At 40.3% G+C, this 22,838-nt stretch overlaps 1 protein-coding gene across 7 annotated transcripts in view; it reads left to right on the top strand.

The window, feature by feature from the left end:
• LOC309700303 (uncharacterized protein) overlaps positions 1 to 21,997 on the top strand; it is a 58,033-nt gene extending 36,036 nt beyond the window's left edge. For 3 of the 7 annotated variants that reach the window (XM_082523805.1, XM_082523800.1, XM_082523806.1), the window contains exons 3-43: positions 1,460 to 1,540; positions 1,620 to 1,679; positions 3,176 to 3,251; positions 3,627 to 3,698; positions 5,418 to 5,560; positions 5,643 to 5,660; positions 6,300 to 6,506; positions 6,583 to 6,609; positions 6,732 to 6,794; positions 6,875 to 6,958; positions 7,037 to 7,087; positions 7,187 to 7,327; positions 7,463 to 7,516; positions 7,818 to 7,862; positions 8,002 to 8,064; positions 8,817 to 8,948; positions 9,159 to 9,224; positions 9,307 to 9,333; positions 11,347 to 11,445; positions 11,528 to 11,563; positions 12,453 to 12,539; positions 12,734 to 12,766; positions 12,875 to 12,910; positions 13,008 to 13,067; positions 13,371 to 13,448; positions 15,033 to 15,068; positions 15,169 to 15,222; positions 15,597 to 15,662; positions 15,766 to 15,831; positions 15,920 to 15,947; positions 16,386 to 16,418; positions 16,502 to 16,536; positions 16,662 to 16,778; positions 16,865 to 17,012; positions 17,591 to 17,655; positions 17,881 to 18,009; positions 18,108 to 18,140; positions 18,226 to 18,588; positions 18,675 to 18,872; positions 20,443 to 20,552; positions 20,644 to 21,997. In XM_082523805.1, the coding sequence (XP_082379931.1) occupies positions 1,460 to 1,540; positions 1,620 to 1,679; positions 3,176 to 3,251; positions 3,627 to 3,698; positions 5,418 to 5,560; positions 5,643 to 5,660; positions 6,300 to 6,506; positions 6,583 to 6,609; positions 6,732 to 6,794; positions 6,875 to 6,958; positions 7,037 to 7,087; positions 7,187 to 7,327; positions 7,463 to 7,516; positions 7,818 to 7,862; positions 8,002 to 8,064; positions 8,817 to 8,948; positions 9,159 to 9,224; positions 9,307 to 9,333; positions 11,347 to 11,445; positions 11,528 to 11,563; positions 12,453 to 12,539; positions 12,734 to 12,766; positions 12,875 to 12,910; positions 13,008 to 13,067; positions 13,371 to 13,448; positions 15,033 to 15,068; positions 15,169 to 15,222; positions 15,597 to 15,662; positions 15,766 to 15,831; positions 15,920 to 15,947; positions 16,386 to 16,418; positions 16,502 to 16,536; positions 16,662 to 16,778; positions 16,865 to 17,012; positions 17,591 to 17,655; positions 17,881 to 18,009; positions 18,108 to 18,140; positions 18,226 to 18,588; positions 18,675 to 18,872; positions 20,443 to 20,552; positions 20,644 to 20,854 (3,531 nt within the window). In that variant the 3' untranslated portion in view covers positions 20,855 to 21,997. The remainder of the gene's footprint in view (positions 1 to 1,459; positions 1,541 to 1,619; positions 1,680 to 3,175; positions 3,252 to 3,626; positions 3,699 to 5,417; positions 5,561 to 5,642; positions 5,661 to 6,299; positions 6,507 to 6,582; positions 6,610 to 6,731; positions 6,795 to 6,874; positions 6,959 to 7,036; positions 7,088 to 7,186; positions 7,328 to 7,462; positions 7,517 to 7,817; positions 7,863 to 8,001; positions 8,065 to 8,816; positions 8,949 to 9,158; positions 9,225 to 9,306; positions 9,334 to 11,346; positions 11,446 to 11,527; positions 11,564 to 12,452; positions 12,540 to 12,733; positions 12,767 to 12,874; positions 12,911 to 13,007; positions 13,068 to 13,370; positions 13,449 to 15,032; positions 15,069 to 15,168; positions 15,223 to 15,596; positions 15,663 to 15,765; positions 15,832 to 15,919; positions 15,948 to 16,385; positions 16,419 to 16,501; positions 16,537 to 16,661; positions 16,779 to 16,864; positions 17,013 to 17,590; positions 17,656 to 17,880; positions 18,010 to 18,107; positions 18,141 to 18,225; positions 18,589 to 18,674; positions 18,873 to 20,442; positions 20,553 to 20,643) is intronic. The other 4 variants (XM_082523803.1, XM_082523801.1, XM_082523802.1 and 1 more) reach the window with 4 other exon arrangements.
• Positions 21,998 to 22,838: the final 841 nt, after the last annotated feature.

Raw genomic sequence — 22,838 nt, 5'->3', positions numbered from 1 at the left:
TAACAGTTTTTGTTTTATACAACAGTGTGGTGCAAAAGAATGAGACGCCTGTTTTGTACGCATAATCTCCAGGGTACCAGCAGAGGAAATGCTAAAGAGATGTTTCACAGTTCTGACAGGAAAAAATGAAAAACAGCAACAAATCCTCCTCCAGAGGTATCTGGGAGTCTGTTCTTTCTTGTCTGTGACGTCGCCCTGCGGCACTCCGTCCAGGGTTTGTGTCATTAACAATAAGGAGGTAGTGCCACCTTTAACCTCTGAGACAGGGACTCTGGTGATCATATGACTCTCTTTGAAGTGGAGAACTGTGGAAGAAATTAAGATGGCTGCAGTTAAAGCTCATAAAATTTGCATGCTTCTGATCAGAGGTGTGGACTCAAGTCACATGACTTGGACTCGAGTCAGACTTGAGTCATTAATTTTATGACTTTAGACTTGACTTGAAAAAATGTTCTAAGACTTGTGACTTGACTTGGACTTTTACACCAATGACCTGGGACTTGAATTGGACTTGAACCGGTTTACTTGAAAAGACTTGATATTTCACCCCAAATATAAAATTTAACATACATATTATATAGAAAGTGTGCACCATTAATTCAATTCATTGATTCATTTATTCAAACCACACTCCGTACGTATGTGTGCGTGAGCTGTAGCACAGTCAATCAAATTAACCAGATTAAAAAAAAAAAAAAAAAAAACGCTCAAAAATGCTGCAAGGAGTTATTTTTTTCAGGTACATAAACTATGAAGTAGTCAACAAAAAACCGAACTGCAATATGCAAAACATGCAAGAAGAGAATCACAGACAGAGATGGAACAACTTCCAACTTTCTCCGACAGTTGAAGTTGCATAAAGAACGGTAGGTGGTGCTTCTCTCTTGCTACGATGAGATCATGACTTCATCTAACAAGCAAATCTTGTCCAGGCTACGTTGGTGATACAGTTCTTTTTAATGTGTATGATTTTTTTGTCATGCGATTTTAAAGCCGGCCCTGCAAGCGCATCCAAGAATAACATGCAGCTTATCTCAGAACTGTCGGTGAAAATTATTCTTGGAGCTAAGTTTAATTGAGCTGCATTTTAAAGAGGTGCAATTTCACAATTTGTGTATATTTTCTAAGTTCACTATTTCGTTGAGGAAAACACAGATTTTAAAATCACATGGTCTAATATTTACATTTAGCATAACTACAACATTCTTTTTTCGTTTTTTTTTTTTTTTTTAAAGACTCGAAAGGACTTGAAATTCAAAGTTTCAGACTTGTGACTTTACTCTGACTTTTACACCAGTGACTTGAGACTCGACTCTGACTTGCCTGACATTACTTGAGCCTTGACTTGTGACTTGAGGATAAAGACTTGAGACTTACTTGAGACTTGCAAAACAATGACTTGGTCCCACCTCTGCTTCTGATAATACCTATGGTGGGATTCACTGTCTGTGTGTTTTAGGGTGACATGGCAGACCTGAGACTGGTGGGAAACCCTCGGTCAGCTGAGCGTTTATGCGACTATGAGGACGACTCTGACACTGTGAGTTCTTGTGTTTCCAATATTCCAGTCAAACCACCAGAAGGCTTTTGTGAAACACAGTTTTTTCTCTGTATCGCAGGGCTCTGGTGACTATGGCAGCGGCGACGGCGAGAGGAGGCAGATGGGAGGCAGCGTGAAGGTCTGTATGAGCTTTGTGGATGTCTTATATGAACATACAAGAGTGATTTACAGTCTCTGAAATCATCTCAGCTCGAGATGTATTTCAAGAGGAACAGCAGGGCCTAGTTGCATTATGGGAATTGTAGGCATTGAATTGCTTATTAATGGCTTTCTGGAGGTCTCTCAAAGTTTTCTTTAGACATTAGCTACTTTTTAACAGACCATTATCAGAGGAAACTTTTTTATTTGTTAAGCCATGTAACACTATGAATCATTCAAGCTTATAAAAAGGCGCCTAACTGAAGGGATGAACCAGTGTTTTGTCTATACATAACAGACAACAACAACAAAAAATTTAATTTGTATCTTTAGTCGTTGCTACCAGCCTGTCGCAAAAACATATCATTTGTTCCCATTTCTTTAGTTGAATCTATAAAAAACTCCAAAGATAACAGTTTCACAGACATAAACTAGTATTTATTTTTCTTGTAACGACTAAATGATTCCCAAAGAGCTATTAGCTCAGTACATCCTTAAAAAATCTGAGGAAAATGGACAATTGGAGGACAAAAAGAGAAGTGGCAGCCCCAAAAAGATACCTGCAGCAGATGAACAGTATCTGAAAGTCAAGTCCTTAAGAAACCGTTCACTGAAGCATCATCAGAGATGGTCTCAGTGAAAAGGTGGCTGTCAAGACGCTTTTCTTGATAAGGAGAAAAGGCTGAGGTATGAAAATTACACTGGACTGGACTGAAAATCAGTGGAGACAGGTTTGATGGAGTGATGAACCCAAATTTCAGTTTTTGATTTTGATTCGTCAGTATGTACGGGGCAGGTTGGAGGGAGGTGCAACACTGAGTGTCTACAGTCATCATCGAGCTGCATCTCAGCCAGTGGTGTTGGAGATCTTTGTCAGAACTGATGAATTACAAACACAGAAAAGTGCCATCAGAGTTTGAGCCACCATGCAATACCATCTGAAAAGAGTCTGATTGACAAAAGCTTAATTTTTCAGCATGACAGTGATCCCAAACACACTGCCAATGCAGTAAAAGCACACTCACTGCCCCCAAGAGTTTCCAAATGTGGAGCGATCATTTGGCTTAACATTATTTAGTAGTAGTTTTTGTTTTTAATTTATGGATCTCTTTCAGTTAAATCTTTTGCAGTGAAATATTTTTACACTAGGATCCTTTATATATATGGGAGACCACAGAGAATATGAAAAACAGTTGGATGAACTTAAAAAACACACATATCCCAAAACATCATTAATACATCAGCTGGTAACACACTGCTCCCTAGTGGTGAACATTTCATTTAAACTTTCAATTTCAACTGAATGCAAATTATCTGCTTTCCACCACCTGGTGGAAGTATTTGTCTGCTCTTGTGCACAAATATTGTCTGAAAATTACATATAAATGTAGATGTACATGTGATGTGGTTGCATTCCATTATGTGAATTTCCAGATGTTTTAAACTGTTGTATTTGTGTCCCGTTCCCCCCCACAGACCACCCCTCCACCTTTCCGTCCACTGCCTGAACCTCCGCTGATTTCCTCACACATAAACACACTCGCACAAACAGGTAAAGAGAAAGTGTGTTGATTTATAACTAAAGAGCTTAAGCGTGCTCTTCCAGGACTCTCAGCATGTCACTGCGCTGTATAAATGTGTAATGGAAGTTTTTAAATCATGCAGCAGGCGCTGCCAAAGAAACATCATGTAGACATTTTTAAGCCAGAAAAGTTTACGTCAGGTTGCCTGTCTGGACCCATGTGAGGAGATTGCTGCAAGGAGTGTGTATGACTAGAAGTTCTTTAGCTCCCTCTAGTGGATGATAAAAGAAGTAATTTCTCTTTGAGTGAGTTGCTCGTGAAATAGGACCGTTCCTTTCTCCGTCACGCCACAAACATGTTTCATGAGTTCTCCGAGCAGCAGGTAAAGGTATGTTTGTGTTCAGATGTCTGGTATCAGCCCTCCGTGGAGTACAGCAGGCAGGACTTCAGCAAGCCTGGATTATTAGGCTCAAGAGGTGGGTCGCAGGGGGCAAAAGGGTCCTGATAACGGCTGGCAGCACATCAGATTAGGATCATGTCCTAATCAATCTGTGGCCTTCCTATCACAGTAAAGAAGGAGCGCTCTGGCTGTTGCTGCTTTCTCATTCTGCTCAGTGTATGGGTGGAGGTTGATTGAACGTCAGCATCCGCTCAGCAGGCTTCAATGCGATGGTGTCTTAGTTTTGTCCCCAAGAGAGCAAATCTTGATGATTACTGAAGTAGCTGACTACTTACTACTGAAATTTGTAGCACAACATCCAACATTATTTCTACTTGTAGTGCTACTCTGAATAGTCCTCAGGAACTCTGTTTAATCAGATTGGCTTAAATTAAAATCACAGGATGGTAGAAATGACATTTTAAAGGTATAATCTTTATTAAAATCTCTGTTCCAGTCAACTTTGGTGCAAAACATAATATAATAACTTACCTTTAATGCTCTATCGGACATTTCTTGAGTAAAACGTTCTGTTGTATAAGTGACGATGGGCAACGCTCAAATTCAAATTTCAAATTCAAATTCAAATTTTATTTGTCACGTACACAGTCATACACAGTACGATATGTAGTGAAATGCTTGGACAACTGCTCGTGACCTAGAGAAAACAAAAAAGGAAAAGGCTATGAATAAGATGAATAAGATCATGGAGGTCCAACACTGACAAAATAATGAATGAATGAATAAATGGCTCAAAAAAGTGCCATATACCTTAAATATAAAAATACATAAAATAAGATGAAAATTGGTGTTTCAGATTTTATGTTTTTCATTAATGGTGTTATTTCCTCCTTTTTTTTTTTTGCTCATTTTTTATTTATTTATTTATTTTTATTTATTCATTCCATTCTCCTATTTGAACTTTTTTTTTTACTTTCTATTTCCTGTTTTTTCCTCTTATTTATTCTCGTGTGTTTTTTATTTGACTGTTGACTTATTTATTTATGTTCCTGTTTTTACTTCATTTTCACTCATTTTATTTAATATTTACTAATTTTGTTAGTCCACAAACAAAACTACTGTAACTTTTTATTGTGAAGCAGAAGCAACTAAACCTACTAGTTTAAATACAAAAAACAGTAAAACATGCATGTTCTGCCTCTCGTGACCTGTTTGGGCTCATAAAGACATTTTCACTCCAGCCGTCACCAACAATAGAAAACCAACGTTAATTGTAAGCAGCGCTAATGTGTCTGCTTTAATATTTGTCTCTTTTTTGTCTTTACCAAAAGCAAACTTACAGATCAACATGGTTTTATTTTATTTATTTATCTATTTATTTATGGTGGACCTGTTAAGTTAAATATAAAACCCTGAAGAAACGATACAGCTAACCTTGAAATGAGAAGCAAGAATTCCTGCTTCCCTCTATAGGACTGATTTCTAAAATAAAATTGGCCTTATTTGCAGAGAAAAATAAATAGAAGGCAATTTCATTAAAGACATTTTTTGGCTTTTGCTTTGGCATCTTCTGTGCTTTCATTTTGTGATTATTGCAGTTCCAATTTCACATTTTGCTTTGGGTGATGGTGAAGGACTGTTTGCTGGATCAGCGTGCTTGACATCCATATGCTATATAAGAGCAGATGATGCATTGATAGTTGCTGGTCTTACATTTACACATATTACATTTGTATTTAAGCATTCTTGTCCTGCGGCACAGTCTAGATGTTCCTAACTTGCTAAATTACTTCAGGTACAATCGGTGCTAAAGGTGAAAAAGGAGACAGAGGAGAGAAAGGCTCAAAGGGGGACCAGGGCCCTGTAGGAGCGAAGGGAGATTCAGGTGTCAGCTCTGGCTCTGGTTTCTCTGCACAGGGTGGAGTCCAAGGACAGAAGGTAAGACACCACTTTGTGTCTGTGAGTGTGTTTTTAGTGATCGTATGGCTGATGCACTCAACTGTTTCTTCCTGCTTTTCAGGGTGAAAAAGGTGAAAAGGTATGTAAAGTGTCTGTCCATGTACTCATACACATGCAGTTTGGCTTTTATACATAATGAGCTAAACAAAAATAAGGAGGTCAGCATGTGTACAAATAATCCCTGCAATGCAGAAGCTCAGGATTCAGAAAACTCTAAAATCTCAGTCTCAGAGCCATGAGTTTTGTTTTTCGCACTCGGCTCTGTCCGGTGTCACATATAGTTGAAAAGATGGCCTTATAGGGGGAGGAGCTAAAACTATTTTGAGTTCTGAATCATTGAAGGCTACTCTGGTCGAATCAAGGAATAAAAACATGTTGGAGATGAGCAGAAAGGCTCATGTCAGAATGAATGAATTGAAGCACAAGAGCAGAAATGTCTAAATGCCGATCAGCCGGGAGCAAAACTTATGATACAGATTGAATTTGAAATTTTATTCTTGCCATTAGAAATGATAGAAATTATTTCAGGTTCATCCATAACAACATGTTTTGTTTCTGCTGTCAACAGATCTACTGTGTCTCTGCTAGAGAAACTATTATTGCCTTTATTATACACATAAAGCTTAAAACTATAATTCACATTTAAATTATCTAAACCTGTAACCTAAGTATTAACTAAGTATTACATTCCTTCCAAATCCAACATTCTCACTCACAGGGTGATCTTGGCAAAGGCTACACTGGTAAAAAAGGAGATCGTGGGGCTCAGGGGCCTCCCGGACCACCTGGTCCTACAGGACCTGCAGCTGAGGTGGTCCGACTTGGGGATGGCTCTATTGTGCAGCAGCTGGCCGGACCCCCCGGACCACCGGGACTGCCAGGGTCGGATGGGCCTGCAGGACCTCCTGGAGCTGATGGGGAGCCTGTGAGTACAACGAGGTTTAGAGCTGTTTAATGTTTGGAGGTTCATGTTGCTCAGAGGTTGTTCATTAATCTTTCAGGGTGATCCAGGAGAGGATGGAAGAGCTGTGAGTTTCTCTGTTTTCACATTGAAATATTGCTACAAAAGAAGAATTATTTATAGGCTTTTCCAGATAAATCGATTGAAATATTATCAGTGTAATTTGGGTTTTTTTGCTTCTGTTTCCAGGGTCCTCCTGGGCTGCAGGGTGTTCCAGGAATTCCAGGAGGTCCTGGTGCCAAAGGCGAAAAGGTGCCCTATTTAAGTCATCTGTTTAAAGAAGACACATGGCATTATGTAACGTGATAATCCGTGGTCTTAAAATCCTCCAGGGTGAACGTGGAGAGGGTCAGCCGGGACCCAGAGGCCCCCCAGGTCCACCTGGACCTCCTGGACCTGGTACTGGTGATCGTCCAGTAAGTCCAGGCTCCACACACTCTTTTCATTCATTTCATAACTTCCAAAACTTTTCACTAAACTTATGCTTCTTACAGACATTTGTTGACATGGAGGGCTCGGGATTCCCAGACTTGGATAAAATCCGGGTATGCTTTGTTTTGGGGTTTTTATGTTGTTTTTTTTAACATAAGTAAAAAGTAGTCACTTGAGGTGGTAATATGATTGTTTTGGGATTTGTTATCTAGGGTCCACATGGTCCACCGGGTCTCCCAGGTCCTCCTGGCCCTCCTGGGATCCCTGGTACTTCAGTGGCAGTGGGCCTTGATGGTCCAATAGCTGTTGGACCTCCTGGACCACCTGGGCAAGATGGTGCTCCGGGATTGCCAGTGAGTATTTTACTTTGATTACTTACCATTTTACTTCCTTACCACCCAATGCCTTCATTGTTCTGCTTTTAAATGTTGTTGATGTTTATTTGAGGTATAGTAAATACTGACTCTGTTTTGTGTTTGCTGCTGTAGGGACCCCCTGGTCCTCCTGGGCTACCCGGTCCACCTGGACCTGCAGGAGGAAAGGTAAAGATAGACTCAGTCTGTGGGGCTGTACTATGGTACATGCTAGCAAGAGACAATGTACTCACTAAAAGACTTAATCATTTATTAATAAAATCTGAATGAGAAATTCATTAGTTTTATTTAGTGATTAACCAAAATATTTTAAAGATTTTTATTTTGACCACAAAACAGCAAAAAAAAAATTCAAGAAGGATTTAAATGAATACAGCCTACAATCCTGGACTAAATGTAATGATTCAATAGACATTTCTTTTGAATGTATTGACGATCATATATTTTGTTTTAAATCTTCTTTCCCCAGGGTGACAGTGGTGACCTCGGTCTTCCAGGACCAGCTGGAGAAAAGGTGAGCTTCATTTTTAATTTCAGCCCTTAAAACTCTCATCATTGAAAGCAGAAAGATGTTCCCCACTGAACTGATATGAAAATGTTGTACTTGGTGGCCCATCCATGTACTCTTCACATTCTTTGTTGCTTTCCTTTAGCAAGATGCACAAGGCTCCAGCTTTTTCACCGGCTTGTTCTCTTACTTTACTCCATCCTCTACGGTGTGTAATGGGTTGGTGGTCCTGGGGCATGTCTCTGCTGTGATGATTTATTTTATTTTCTCGAGTTTTCTGCATTATTTACTCTTTATTATTATTATTATTATATTACTATTATTTTCTGTTTTCACAGAATCTTTCAAGACATTGCAGCTGTGAAAGATTCTGTTTCTATAAAAGACTTTCTTCACTCATTTAAGGACCTACTCTGCGTTTCCTTAGTTTCTGTCATGCATATACAAAGCAAGGTGTTCATATTAAAAATGACCAAAGTTTTAATAAATCAGGCTTCACACTGTGCAGATTTTTAGATACTTTCACCAAAAATGGTTTCTTTAAATAGTTACTTGGTACAGGGACCTATGAAGAACAGGCCGTACAGCTCACAAGCACTGGGTACTGCCCCTCAGCAAGCTTCCAGAAGCTGGCTAATCATATGACAGTGTCCTGTTAGAAAGAGACATGCACTAACACGACTTGCTTCAGACATACAGGGCGATGATAAAGAGGCATGTTTGTCCATTGTTGAATTATACAATCAGCTCTAGTACAATCCAAAAATAAATACAGGCACATTAATGAGCATAGTAGGTCCCCAAACCTTAACTGTAACCTTCATCCGCATCTCTATTTAACCTCCAGCTCTGCACGTGCCTGTGTCATGCCACCGTTTGCTCTTCCTGTCCTACTTTTCTTCTCCTCTTTATACAGTGTTGAACATAATCTGACATTACAACTGACCTCTGCCACCTAAGGGCTCTCAGGGTGAACCAGGACAGGTGGGGACATCAGGACAGACTGGCCTGGCAGGGCTTCCAGGTCCAATGGGACCAGTGGGACCACCAGGGCCCCCCGGACCACCTGGGCCACCATATCGTATTGGCTATGTGAGTAGATTCCTTTTCTCCTTTTTTTTGTTTTCTTTTGTTTTTTGTGGACAGATGAGAGCAAGTACCAAGCTAAAAAAAGTTGTTAGTTTGAGGATGCCGGTAGCAACCATTGATATCTACTCTGAAATGTCAACCAGTCCAAACAGTCTGAGTGGATGAGAAGCTAGCAGTGATCAGTTGTTTTGACTTCAAATTATCTCCATACAGGGCGATCAAGATGGATATGAGGTACTCAGTGGTTTGCCTGGACTCAGAGGCGAACCTGGACCCCAGGTAACGAGTTACAAATATGGGAGATTGTTGTTCCTTGTAAATTTTTGTATATCTCATGCTGTCCTGTGCCATATTTTTCCAGGGCCCACCTGGTATTGCAGGTCATCCTGTAAGTATGCCAGAAAAACTGTATGGCTTGAATAAGTTATTTCTTTATGTCCATGATACCGTAATTATTCAGCCCCCTGAGTCAATTGTAGAACCACCTTTTGCTGCAATTACAGCTGCCAGTCCTTTAGGGAACGTCTCTACCAGCTTTGCACATTGTTGTGGAAGTTTTCCACTTAAATAAAGCCTGCAGACGAGCGGTGAGCGGTAGCTGACATTCTTTAATCCAAACACACAAAGAACATACAACCAAGCTTGTGGAGCCCCTGCATGACCACGGGGCAGACGGTCAGCAGAGTCTCACTGAGCCTAGCATGGCTCTCAGTTAAATACCTTCTCCAGGAACAAAAGGCAGTACACAGCTGTTTCACACCTTAAGGTTTACACTCCCTTGCTACCTCCCAGAGTCCTTGAAGAGACAAAAGACTCTTCCTGTGGAGTTCCTGTTTCCCCCAACATCCTTACTGCACCCCCTCTTAACGTATGAGTGTCAGACATGTTAAAATCCAGTAGCACCAAGGCATCATACAATAATGTGACTAATAAGTGAAAGAAATTCCTATACAACATCTAGAGACTGAAATCCTTGCCCATTCTTCTTTGCAAAACAGCTCCAGTTCAGTCAGATTAGATGGACAGCGTTTGTGAACAGCAGTTTTCAGATCTTGCCAGAGATTCTCGATTGGGTTTAGATACCAGACAGGTCAGGAATAAAGTTATTGAGAAATTTATAGCAAGCTTTCCCAAAGATTTCCCAAGCCTTGAACATCCCATGGAGCACTGTTCAACAGCAGTGCAAGCCACTGTAGTATATTTTTTCTTCTTAAACTTTATTGATCCCCATGGGAAAAATTCCTCTTTGCATTTTACCCATTCACCCAGTGAAGCAGTGGGCAGCCATTGGGCGCCCAGGGAGCAGTTTGTAGGAACGGTATCTTGCTCAGGGGTACCTCAGGGTAGCCGTTCAGTGGATTCAAACCCCTGACCTGGAGCCATCCCTGCCCCTATTAACATCAATTCGAATTAGGATTAAATCCAACTATCTCCACAGTAATTTTGCTTTTGTTTAGCATCCGAGCTATCTTCTTTTTTTGGCATGAGTGTGGCTATTTAAGTCACAAAGTATAAATTTCACATCAAAGTACAAGGGTCTGAATCAAATATAAAAAGGTGTGCCTCAAGGTTCGACTTTGGGGCCACTTTGGTTTTCTGTTTATTACTGATATCAGTTATATATGTGTTTTCAAATGATTTGTTCAATTATTTGCTCTGTTGTGTATCTGTTAATCACATATTCAGTTGGCTTTTCAGTCTGATAAGCTCTGGGTTAGTTAAAAACATCTAAGACTTGTCTTATTAGACCTGACAATAAAGATTACATTAGTATTTAGCCTAGTTTTAATATCAATAAATTACACATAGAAAAATGAAGATCTAAAAAAATGCTTACAAAATTTTTTATAGACTCTTACTATAGAGTAGTATAAATGTCTGTATTTGTCTGTATATGCAGTATTCCCTCCTTAATGTGTGGATCAGTCTCAGTGCAACATCGTCACACACAAAGTGATTATTAAAACGTGTGTGTTTTAATAATATTTATTATAATCCTTCATATCCTTTTTTTTTAATTTTCATATTTGTGATCCATCATTCACGCACTTTCATCAAAGCACTTTTTTTAGCCCACATTCACACTCTGATGCATACATCACAGAACAACTTAGGGTTCAGTATCTTGCCCAAGGATACTTACAGTAGTCATTACATCTACATGAGTCCTATATTGTTTCACAATTCATAAGCACAGTTTTTTAACCCCCCAAAATCCTGGATATTAAGTGAGAAACCATACCTATGTTTTATATGTACATTAACATAAATGAAAAAAGTCTTCCAAAGTTTATCTTATTAACAATATTAGTAGCAGCATTCCATTTTAATTCAGTGAATTTATGTCATACTTTTATGAATTCACCACTCCTGTAAAGAATATGTTTTACTGTTTTTTTAGGGAAATCCAGGTTTACCAGGAACACCTGGTAGCAAAGGAGCAGAAGGACCACGAGGACCTCCTGGGATCCCTGGCTTGAATGGTTCAACTGGAGAAAAAGTATGGCTAACATTAGTGTTACTGTACACTTACTAGTATTAATGATATGGTCTTCTAATACAGTATCCTGATTCTTTTTTAGGGTCCAAAGGGAGACAGTGGCGAGAAAGGAGAGAGGGTGAGTTGAATGCAGACTTAAAGTTGTTAGGAAGCTCTTCATTTCATATCAGCTTCATCAGCATATGCAGTTCCCAAATAACCTTTTAGTTATTATAATTTATCTAGAGTTTATTGTCTATCTAAATCGATGAAAGGAATGTGTATGTAGGATAATTTGTCATAGATCATGTGATCTCTTTGAAGATTTCTTTAGAACAGAAGCAACACGTGCAAGATCGCAAGTGCTTCAAAGTTCTGTTTGGGCCTACCTATTTTTTCATTAGTTTTATTGAATTCATGCAAACTTTCCTTTTGTGGAGTTTAGTTATATGCCGATGACAGCAATTATAGTTACCAACAAAACTTTCTTTGAAGGTTTCTACATTAGGTCCTTTTATTTCTGTATGTCTCAATGTTATGATCGCTGACCATCGGATTGAGTTATATGCAGATGATGCCTTTATATTGGAGCGACCGTGGCTCAGGGGGTTGGGAATCGCATCTGTAACCGGAAGGTTGCCGGTTCGATCCCTGGACTTTCTGTCCTGGTCGTTGTGTCCTTGGGCAAGACACTTTACCCTACTTGCCTACAGGTTTTGGCCAGAGGGGCCGATGGCGCGATATGGCAGCCTCGCTTCTGTCAGTCTGCCCCAGGGCAGCTGTGGCTACAACTGTAGCTGCCTCCACCAGTGTGTGAATGAATAGTGGTATTGTAAAGCGCTTTGGGTGCCTTGAAAAGCGCTATATAAAATCCAATCCATTATTATTCAGTACCAGTCAAAAGTTTCATATGCATGTTCAATATTCAATAATGCAATATTCATTCAGACAAGGACTCGATTAAACTATGCTCTGAACATATTGCATACTCACCCATTTCTGCCTGATAATGCACCAATTTGTAACAGGGTTTGCCAGGAAGAGATGGTGGACCACCTGGACCTCCAGGCCCTCCTGGACCTCCAGGACAGATCATCTACCAGCCAGGAGGAGATGTGAGTCTTCATTCAACTTGTAAATGTACAGAGGTTGAATGATTCTGGATTAATATGTGAAATAACACTAACCCACACAGCACAGCCTGTCTAAATCGATTTTCCTCCTGATGTTACTCATCTACACTAATAGCCACAGCATGCTTGTTTGTTCATTCACATTCATACTAACTGACCTAACTTTGTCTTGCTAGTATAACGACCTTTATTGGAATGAAGCAGGGCAGGTAGGTGGATGCGCCCCTCAGTCCCCTAACAATCTTATCAAAAGCGTCGCCACAAAACATTAAGTTGAGAGAATATTTTAGCATTTTCAAACTGCGTTTCTTTTTCAGGTTGGACCAGGTATTCCAGGCAGGGCAGGATTCCCAGTACGTATCACCATGATCATCAAACAGTTGAGCCTGTAGGAAACCAACTGATTCAAAACAATGCAAGTAAGTGATTATATTGTGTGTATGGATTTAGGGCCCAATGGGACCAAAAGGGGAAAAAGGGAACCCAGGGCCACCAGGATATGCACCTAAGGTAGGTGCATATCTTTGTTTGTTCATTTCACATTTTAAGACATGTATATTCATTATATTTTGTGCACCATTGTTTTTTAATTTAATACATTTTCATATTAACATGATTTCACATGATTTTTAATTACATTCCTCTCAGTAAGTGACATACTTTTTACTTTCCAAATTATTTAACACAATTTGTGTTAAAGTAACAGGAAACGAATGGAGTTCAATATTTTAATATCAACAATATTTTTTAAAAGCCTTGTGACTTAAATACTGTTTCCAGTAGTATTTTTGTAAGTTCTTGCTTTTTGTTCAGGGAGAAAAAGGAGAGCCTAGTGTCATCACGGGGCCTGATGGGAGACCTCTATTCCTGGGAGGCTTGACAGGACAGCCGGTAAATAAATCAAGTTAAAAAAAATCTGTCATTATGGACTTTGATGATAGAAACAAAGTATTTATCCAGCTGCCTTAGTGTCGATCCGATACCGATATCAGTGTTGGCATGGATAGTTCTAGTTCAGGTGATCATTCCTAATATGTTTAAATAGAGCTGGGCGATATGAGATTTTTTTCATATCACGATATGTTTTTTTCATTTCAGGCGATAACGATATCTATCACGATATAAGCCAAATAACTATATTTGTAAGATTTAAATGTGCCGTTGCTCACAAGTAAAATGTGAAATAATCAGCAGCTTGTTTTGATTTAAATATTTATTTCCCATAATAAGTTCAACAGGGTAGATGTACTTAAGGAACATCAGACTTTTTCAGATAAATAAAGGCAAATATTGCAAACTACACAAAAGGCAGCCGCTAAAGCGTTTAAGTTTCAAAATAGAACAAACGAAACAGACTAAACTGTCAATTCCACTTAGAAACAAAATATTAATTCTAAAAATAAATCTTAGTTTGTTTTACAGAAGAACAGACAAAATTGACTAACTTTTGTCAATATCAAATAAACTGAGAACTAAAAGGAAATTCTCAATCTCTCCTTGTTGTATAGCTGAGCTTTTCAAACAGTTTTAACAGTTACTTTAGTCTGACAAAAGCCGAATGACGAATCAGCGCTTCCAGTCAGAGACTGAGGCTACGTCCACACGTACACGGGTATTTTTGAAAACGGAGATTTTCCGTTTTCGTTTAAAAAAATAATCCCGTCCACACATAAAGGCAGAAATGAAGGAAAACGCTGCTATGAACATGCCAAAGCAGCAGGTGGCGCTAGATTCCTAACCGTGCAGAAATGTTGGCCAATCAGAAGTCTAGAAGCCTCGGTGGGAAAAAGTAAACAAAGCTGGGGCACAGAAGCAGAACCGAGTCGTATGTGTGGACCGACAGTAACTGTGTGTGTATGTAAGCATTTAAACACTGCAGAGAGTAGAATTAACAGTATTGTAGAAATTCATTTCACCGAAACAATAACGTGGCGCACAGTGTGACGCATGCACCAGTTTATTGTATTTCCAGACTTGCTTTCGGCACAATTTACAGTGCACGCTACTCTGTTTTTGTCAGACTTGAAATAGCCGAAATACCTTCACACTACGGAACTTCTATGGCTCTTCCGTTCGACAATCTCTCCGGCGTTGGAACCATCATCTGTTTTCTCTTCGGTCACGCTCGGTTGATTTTTCTAGTCGGCACACTCATTTCCTCCATTACGCGCTGGCTGCTTCCCAAACAAACACACGTGCGGCTTGGCACTTGTGCTGTACGTAACAAGTCACGCGACGTGACGCTGCGGCTGTGATTGGTTCGGCTCTGCGCTACTTAATTTGGATTGGCTGACCTTTTTTTTTTATTTTTTAAGAGGACAAGAGCGGCGAGGTCTATCGCGATAGTTTAATTTCTCTATCGAGTAAAAGTTATATCGCGATACATATCGTTATCGTTCTATCGCCCAGCTCTATGTTTAAATCAAAATATCACTGTGTGTGATGTTTACAGTGTGCTTGTGTCTTAATTTGCAGGGCGAGAGAGGAAGTCCTGGCCCAATGGGATTTCCAGTATGTTGTCTAAATTTTAAAAGTTCACAACTTTAGACTTGTTTAACAAGTTAGCAAAATCAGATTAGTATAACGAGCTTCAATGTACATTTTTCTCCAGGGTCCACAAGGTCCTCAAGGCCAGAAGGGGGAGATTGGTTTTCCTGGCCGATCGGTAAGTTTGGCATCTTTACAAAGATTTCATGATAAGCCTTCACATAGTTAGGCAGGTATTTGACTGGAGTAATGACACAAACAACTGCCCAGTAGGGAAATATCACCCTTGATGCTGATCTCATGGCTACAAATATAAAGTGTAAAAGTATGAAGTCAGAAATGTAGTGGTTTGTGCAAATACTATGGCAATCAGTTGATTCTTCATATTAGATTTATGTGACAGCAACTGTGAAAAGAGAACAACAGTGGAGTCCAATCTTAGGAAGCTTTGATTTGCAGGGTTGAGAGGGAAGACAGTATTAATAATTAATTATTTTTTTAGAAGTTCATTATGTCAGAATGTAACTGTGACATTCTGCAACCTTGTTTTAGGGTCGACCAGGACTAAACGGTGCCAAAGGAGAGAAGGGAGATGCAGGCAGTGGATCTGGATACCCTGTGAGTGCTAAAGATTTGACTTTGCCTTTTTATCAGATCCTGATTTCAATCCATTTGTCATCTTTTACAGAAACAGTAATCAATATTATTTTTTGTGTCTCAGGGACCACCAGGCCCACCAGGGCCCCCTGGGCCTCCCGGACCTCCTGTTCCTATTGACAGACTCGGAGTGAGTCCAGAGATGATATTTTCCTGTTGTGGTGCATATATCGGTCAAAATGGGTTAAAGTTCCCTAATTCTTTCCTTTTAATTTCAGGGATATGATTACTCCAGGTATTACGCTGGTGAGTTCACTTCAAATTCAATGTTAGATGCCAACGTTATGAGAAACATTTTAAGAAGTACAATATATTACCTTAATATCTGTATGGTGAATGTGAAGCGTCATGGTTAGCTTGGCTTAGCAGAAAGGCTGGAAGATATCCAACAGCTGTCTGATCTCGGTCCAGCAGTTAAAAAACCTCCAAAAATCTCAAAAAGATTTCTCCCCACAGTGATTTTAGAGTTAAAAAGGGTTTAGGTGGAGAGCTGTGTTTGAATTACACCGTCCCACTGGTGGAGTTTAGCAGTAACTAAAAGGTTCAGAAGCAGCAGTTGTTTGGCCTCTATGTTTGGCCTGACTCTAATAACGGGTCGTTATCCTTTGCAGTTACAGTAAATAAAGTCAGGATTTGAGGAAATGCTGTGTTCTTGCGGTTGTTTAACTTGTTGTTTTTTAACAGTTAAAGGAGAGAAAGGAGATCGGGGACCACCAGGTAACGTCCCTGACAGACGTGTAAATGTTTAAAGTTTTCAGTCTGTGGACAAATTTAAGGCAAGACATTTTTGTCTGTTCCAGGTTTTGGATCAAACATTGACATTTACAGTTTAAAGGTAATCCCTCGCCTTTGCACACTTTAGATTTTATGTCTTTATATTTTAAGATTAAGTTGTTCAAATCGGTTTGAGTTTTGATTGTACTGCTGGCTTTCTCTCTGATTTTTAATGTGTCTACCCAGAATGAGCTGAAAGGTGAAAGTGGCGTGAAAGGAGAGAAAGGAGAGCCAGGCGGAGGATATTATGACCCCCGGTATGGAGGAAGCGGAGTCGGAGCCCCGGGAGTGCCTGGACCTCCAGTACGATCACACTCTGGAAAACATACTGCCACTTCATGTTTTTAAAGATGCTGTAAATCAGACTCTGTGTCCTCCTGTCTTATTAGGGCCCTAAAGGAGACTCCATTATTGGCCCACCAGGCCCCCAGGGGCCACCTGGACCACCTGGAAGAGGGTATGATGGACCACCTGGACCACCAGGGCCACCTGGACCTCCAGGAGCATCACTAGATGGATCTTACAGAGGCACACAGAGTGAGTTAAACTGGAAAACATCCCTTAAATATGAAAGACTTCTTAAAAGAAGGTGATTTATTAAAATTTGAATGACTTGCTGCTCCTTTAATTTAAACCCCACCTGGATTAACAGTCTTGCATTTTAAAGTGTCCTCTGAGTTTTTGTGCATGAAGAGCTGCTTATCATTTCTAAAAATTTCCCCACATATACAAGAAAACTTTATGTGATAGATGGAATTCTGGCAGGTTTGTCATCAACAAAAGCCTCTGATACAAAAGTGCCTGTAAAAGTTAAACCTCCTGCTTATATTCACTTTTAAACTAGTTTTTTGGTTTTTGGTTTTAAGAATTTGGGCAATGATGTAGCATTTAAAGTGTGCTGAATTATCTGTTCATTGTCTACCCATAGATAACTATCATTTTATTACTTTATACTGAAGAAAACTTCACTGCATCATTGCATTTCAACTCTGTGTGCTCAGATTCATGTCTTTTGAGAAGGCGTTCTCTTTCCCATGTCTGGCGCCTGCAACGATAACGATAATGCTTATCCAAGCATTTAGCCTATGTTTAACAAATCTGTGCTTGAACCACAGCTATCAGTATTCCTGGACCACCAGGACCTCCTGGACCTCCTGGAGTGCCTGGTGTGACCTCTGGGGTGAGTAAAACTTTTGTTTATTTTCTGGTTGTCTGTCATGAACTTTAAAAAAATGTTGGGCGTTCAAATTTTAAAGAGCTGGAAATTATCATTGATTACCTCAATGGATTAGCATAAAACTTGGAAGTCCATCCAGTTTTGTTTTTTTTAAATAATTTTCTAAAACCACAACAAAAACACACGTGTCGGCTGCACAGTAATCCACATTGTGGTCTGTGTTTGCAGGTGACAGTGTTGAGGTCTTACGAAACGATGACAGCTACAGCTAGAAGACAACCTGAGGGCTCTCTGGTGTACATACTAGACCAAACAGATCTCTACCTACGAGTCCGAGATGGAGTTCGTCAAGTCCAGGTGAAACATTCATCTTCATAAATCAGCCGGAAAGATGCAAAAATACTTCAACTGTGGAGTTTTTATCTATATTCATTCTGTTTTTTCTTATTTTTCAGCTTGGGGAGTACATCGCTTTCCCCAGGGAGGATGTGAGCATAATTTTATTTGTCTTTTATCTGGTAATTCAGGTATATAGCGTGCCCAGTTTTAACAAGCCACATGCTGCATATTTAGGGTAATGAGGTTGCTGCTGTGGAGCCTCCGCCAGTTGTCCCTTACTTCCAAGACCACCACTCCCACACGGGCACCTCCACCAACCACTTCAACCAGCCGCATGAGAGTCCGGCCCAACCACATGCTGAGCCTGACTATAAACCTACTTACGTCGATCCCAGATACCAGCCTGATTCGCGGTATCAGTCAGAACCACGGTACCCGGAACTAACAGATCCCAGGTTTCCAAGTTATACAGACCGGTTAAACTCGCCTGATAACAGGTATTATGTTGTGGACACTCGTTACCCGATCACCACTCCACGAAGACCACCCCCACGTCAACCCCAGAGTCCGGTCCACTATCACACTTCTGGGCCAGTGGTAAGACAAACCACTTGGTACATCTCAAAGTCTAGCTACTCACATTGTAAGAATACATTTTTACTTCTTGGCATGTTTCCCCACAGCTCCACCTGATTGCTCTGAACAGCCCTCAGACCGGCTCCATGCGGGGCATCCGCGGTGCAGACTTCCTGTGCTTCACCCAGGCTCAGGGCATCGGGATGAAGGGAACTTTCCGGGCCTTCCTGTCTTCCAGACTCCAGGATCTCCACAGCATCGTCCGCAAAACTGACAGACATAATTTATCAGTAGTCAACTTGAAGGTAGTTAAACAGTGTTCTCACCCAACCTGACGTGACCGGTGTCTCGTGAAAGTTTATGCATTGCTCTCACAGACTGTATAAAATAGATGGACATAATCTCAGTGACATCACCTGTTCTCTTCCTGCTGTGACTTTATCCTTACAGTTACAGCCATGTTGGCCTTTAGAGCCATGAGGGACTATATTTAGATGGAAGGGTACAGATTAGTGTTAAATAATAGACGAATAAAATATAGAAATTCATTCAGTAAAACTGGAGCACAAGAAGCCAAGATCTTTATCGATTAAAAATGCTCTAGAAGACACCACTGACTCAGGAGCAAGCTAGCAACTACAGCTGCCCATCAGTCAGTCAAAGATACCGCTATGCTAACTTTCAGATCGAAGCTTGCTTCAGCTGTAATCTCTCTGTTAGGCTATGATTATAAGAGGGCAAAATTGAGGCAAAAACCTGCAGTTCCTCTAATGGCCACTTGAGACTGGTCAAAGAAGTAAGTCAGTCACCCTAAAGTTCCACATTCAAAAGGACAAAAACCTACAGCAGAAGTAAACATATTTACAGCCCAGTATAAACACATAAAGTTTATGAATCACTAATTTGACCCTTCACATCAACTGTACACCGGGCTAATTATTTGCATTACTGTGCTGTTTGGATTTTGTAAAGACTTAAATTGAGGGAGGGCATATCTGTTTTTAAAATGCGTGCCATCACAGGACACTCTAATTTGTAAAGCATTCTTCAGCAATAGTTCTCCCGGATTTCTTTTTTCACTCATTTGTCAGTCTAGTCTTTGTACCTGAACATTTTTAAAGGAATATAAACCATTTAACACTGACCTGTGCATCATTCAGTGATAAAAGAGGTAGCTAACACAAGGAATGAGTTATACATTGTATTGTTAGACACTTTGTTACTAGCAGCCTGTCACAGACCACATCATTTGTTCCCATTTCTTTGGTTGAATCAATGAAAAATGCCAAAGATAACACAGTTTGACAGACATAAAATATTATTTTTGCGACAAAGTGATTTACAAAGAGCTATTAGCTGAAAACTTGGCATATTTTAGGATATTGTGTAGTGTGTCCTTAAAACAACTGAGAATGGTAGGTATGAATATCAAACAAAAACTGGTCTGAGCAGGTGCCAGTTTAGCTAAGTTGGATGAGCAGGCGACCATATGCCACATGGGTAAGAGTGGCCGGCCTGGGTTCAAGTCCAGCCCTTTGCCCCATGTCTCTCTTTACCTTCGCTTTCCTGTTAGTCTTCACTGAGTCTGTCTAATAAAGCCAGAAAAAGTCCAAAAACAATATGCTGAAGAAAAAAAAACTTGAGTCAATGGCAAAGGTTCTGATGGAGTGATGAATGCAAATCCTTGGTTCAGCTTCTCGGTGCGCACAGAGATGTGTGGCACTATGATTATTTCCATCCTTTTCATACAGTCTGTGGAACTGAGTCACTATTAAAGCCAGCCTCAAATACTCGCTTAAGTGTTGACTCATTTTAAAGCTTTGACATTCCCAACAAAGTGTAATTTGACTCATTCATGTGCCTCGCGTTCACCAGGACGAGGTTCTGTTTGACAGCTGGGACGACATCTTCAGCGGCGGCAGAATGAAGGAAAACGTGTCAATCTACTCGTTTGATGGCAAGGACGTTCTTCACGACAACACATGGTGAGGCTCAAATCAGCATGAATCGTAACATTACATTAGCATTACGTCTTTAAGGCTTGCTACGGAATGACGCTTTTCTGTTTCTTCACAGGCCAGAGAAGATGGTCTGGCACGGGTCGACTAGCAGAGGCGAGCGGCACGTCGACAGCTTCTGCGAGACGTGGCGCGTGGGCGAACACGCGCTGACCGGCATGGCGTCGCCGCTGCAGAGTGGCAGTTTGCTGCAGCAGAGCTCCAGCAGCTGCTCCAGCTCCAACGTCGTGCTGTGCATCGAGAACAGCGCCGGCCACTCCAGGAGATAGACACGGACACCGTTTTTGTCCACACACAAACACGCACACACTATGATGTGCCTTTGTAAATATGAATTTTCTAAAGAATAATTCGTTTATGTATGTTAACTCCTACTCTATGGTGCTACACAGGATTACCCACGCAAGTTAAGCTCAGGTGACCTACTGTAACTGTCTCTGGCAGCCATGTTGGTGCAGCTTCTCTGTCATTTCTTTTGCTGTTTGAAAGTTGCCAGCTAGCAGTGTCTCTAATAATCATAACCACCGCTAGCTTAAGGTTGTGCACCACAGAAGAAGTAGACTGATAAATATATCAGTGATAAGTGAAACAGAAAAATCCGTTTATAGAAAGAATTCTGCTCTGTGACTAAAGTCCATATCTGGTCTTATTCTGAAAGGACAGGCTGCTGTTAAACTGTCATTTTTCAATTTCTGTGACCCCCTTGGCAACTTACAACACCCTGCAGCAGAGAACACATCGTGACTAGTGTGATTAGATTTATCTCAGAGAGGTTATACTGTACCACGAGAAACTATGTTTGTGTCTCTGGGCTGAGAAAAAGTGTTAAAATGGTTTAAATAAGGTTTTCTGTGCCTTTAACTACACAGCTAGTTTTTATATAGAGTGAAAATGGATATTAGTCAAACAAATTATGATAATGTAATGTTCAGTGTCCAAGAGCAAAGTAAACATGGATTATTTTGTATGTGAAGTGTGTGTTTTAAGCTTCTTTACACTGATTTTATCTGTAACCCACAGACTTTTACTCTGCTTCAAGGGAAGATATTTTCAAATTGTATTTTTAGCCATAACAGAGGGATATTTATTTTTTTTCTAAACTATGCTTTGCCTATAATTTGCGATGTGAGTCCAGTACATGCGCAAAGTAAGAATGAGTTTGTTTGCAGTCACAGAAAGCAAACAAATCACATACATCATGTGTATGTGATTTGCCATAAATCTGTCATGTCGTGTGTTTTTGCTGGCTTTTTGCCCACTGCCACTCTAGTGGAGAGGTTTCATCCTCTTCGTGTGCTAACAGCTGTAACCAATGCAGTGAAATGTGCATTAACTGTTGTGCCTTCTGTCATGTGAGCAACACGCTGAAATGCTTTGTTTCTCTTAATAAATTTGTGTGGAAAAAAGTGCAAGTTTAATCGTAAGTCGTGGATCTCATCATCTGCTGGTTTACCAGCGGCCTTTAAGAAGTTTGTACATGTGCTGATTACTTCTGAGACCTAATGGGACAAAACATTAATCACAGTTTGTTTACAAACACTCTGTATACACTTCATTTCTCATTTAACTGTAGCCTTAAAAACTATATTTGTATTAATGATAAAGTAGTATTATGCTTATTTCCAACTCCATGAGTCAAAATTACCCTTGTTTATCTTATACAGGGGATTGATGGTTGTTTGCTGATATTGGCGATGATACTGAATCGTTATAATTAATGTTGGTCCAGATTCAACATTGCAAGTAACTAATCACATTGTTATGATGTAATAGTTTTGTGATGCGGAAAAAAAATGCTGATGTCCACTCGGGAAAAAATCCAAAATAGGGTCAGGATTAGAGTTGGGGGTTGGGATGTGATCGTGGTTAGGGTTAGGGTTACACGACTGTGGTTAGGGTTTGGTGTGATGGTGTTTTAACATCACATCGCAAAACTATGACATCACAGCAATGTGACTGGTTACCTGCAATGTTGAACCTCTGGGGCCCGTTCTTCGTACGTCGCTTACTACATCCAAGATCAAATGACACATCCAAGACCAAACCATCGCGCTAACCGTGAGCTCGCTAATCCGGTTCCCCGAACACACCTGCTGTTGACGATTAGTACAGCTGGACGCAGGAATGTGACATCACTGGGTGTCGTAAAAGGGGCTACGCATCGATAGTAGAAACATTGATCGGCAACCCGCTGATTGGTCGGCGAAAATGTCGAAGGGGCGTGCTCGGTATTTTCCGGCAGCAGAGCAAGAA

The sequence above is a fragment of the Aulonocara stuartgranti genome, assembly GCF_965226115.1.
Source record: "Aulonocara stuartgranti genome assembly, chromosome: 23".
Classification (NCBI taxonomy): domain Eukaryota; kingdom Metazoa; phylum Chordata; class Actinopteri; order Cichliformes; family Cichlidae; genus Aulonocara; species Aulonocara stuartgranti.
Note: the sequence above shows the minus strand (reverse complement) of the source record. Positions and strands in the feature narration are given on the sequence as shown.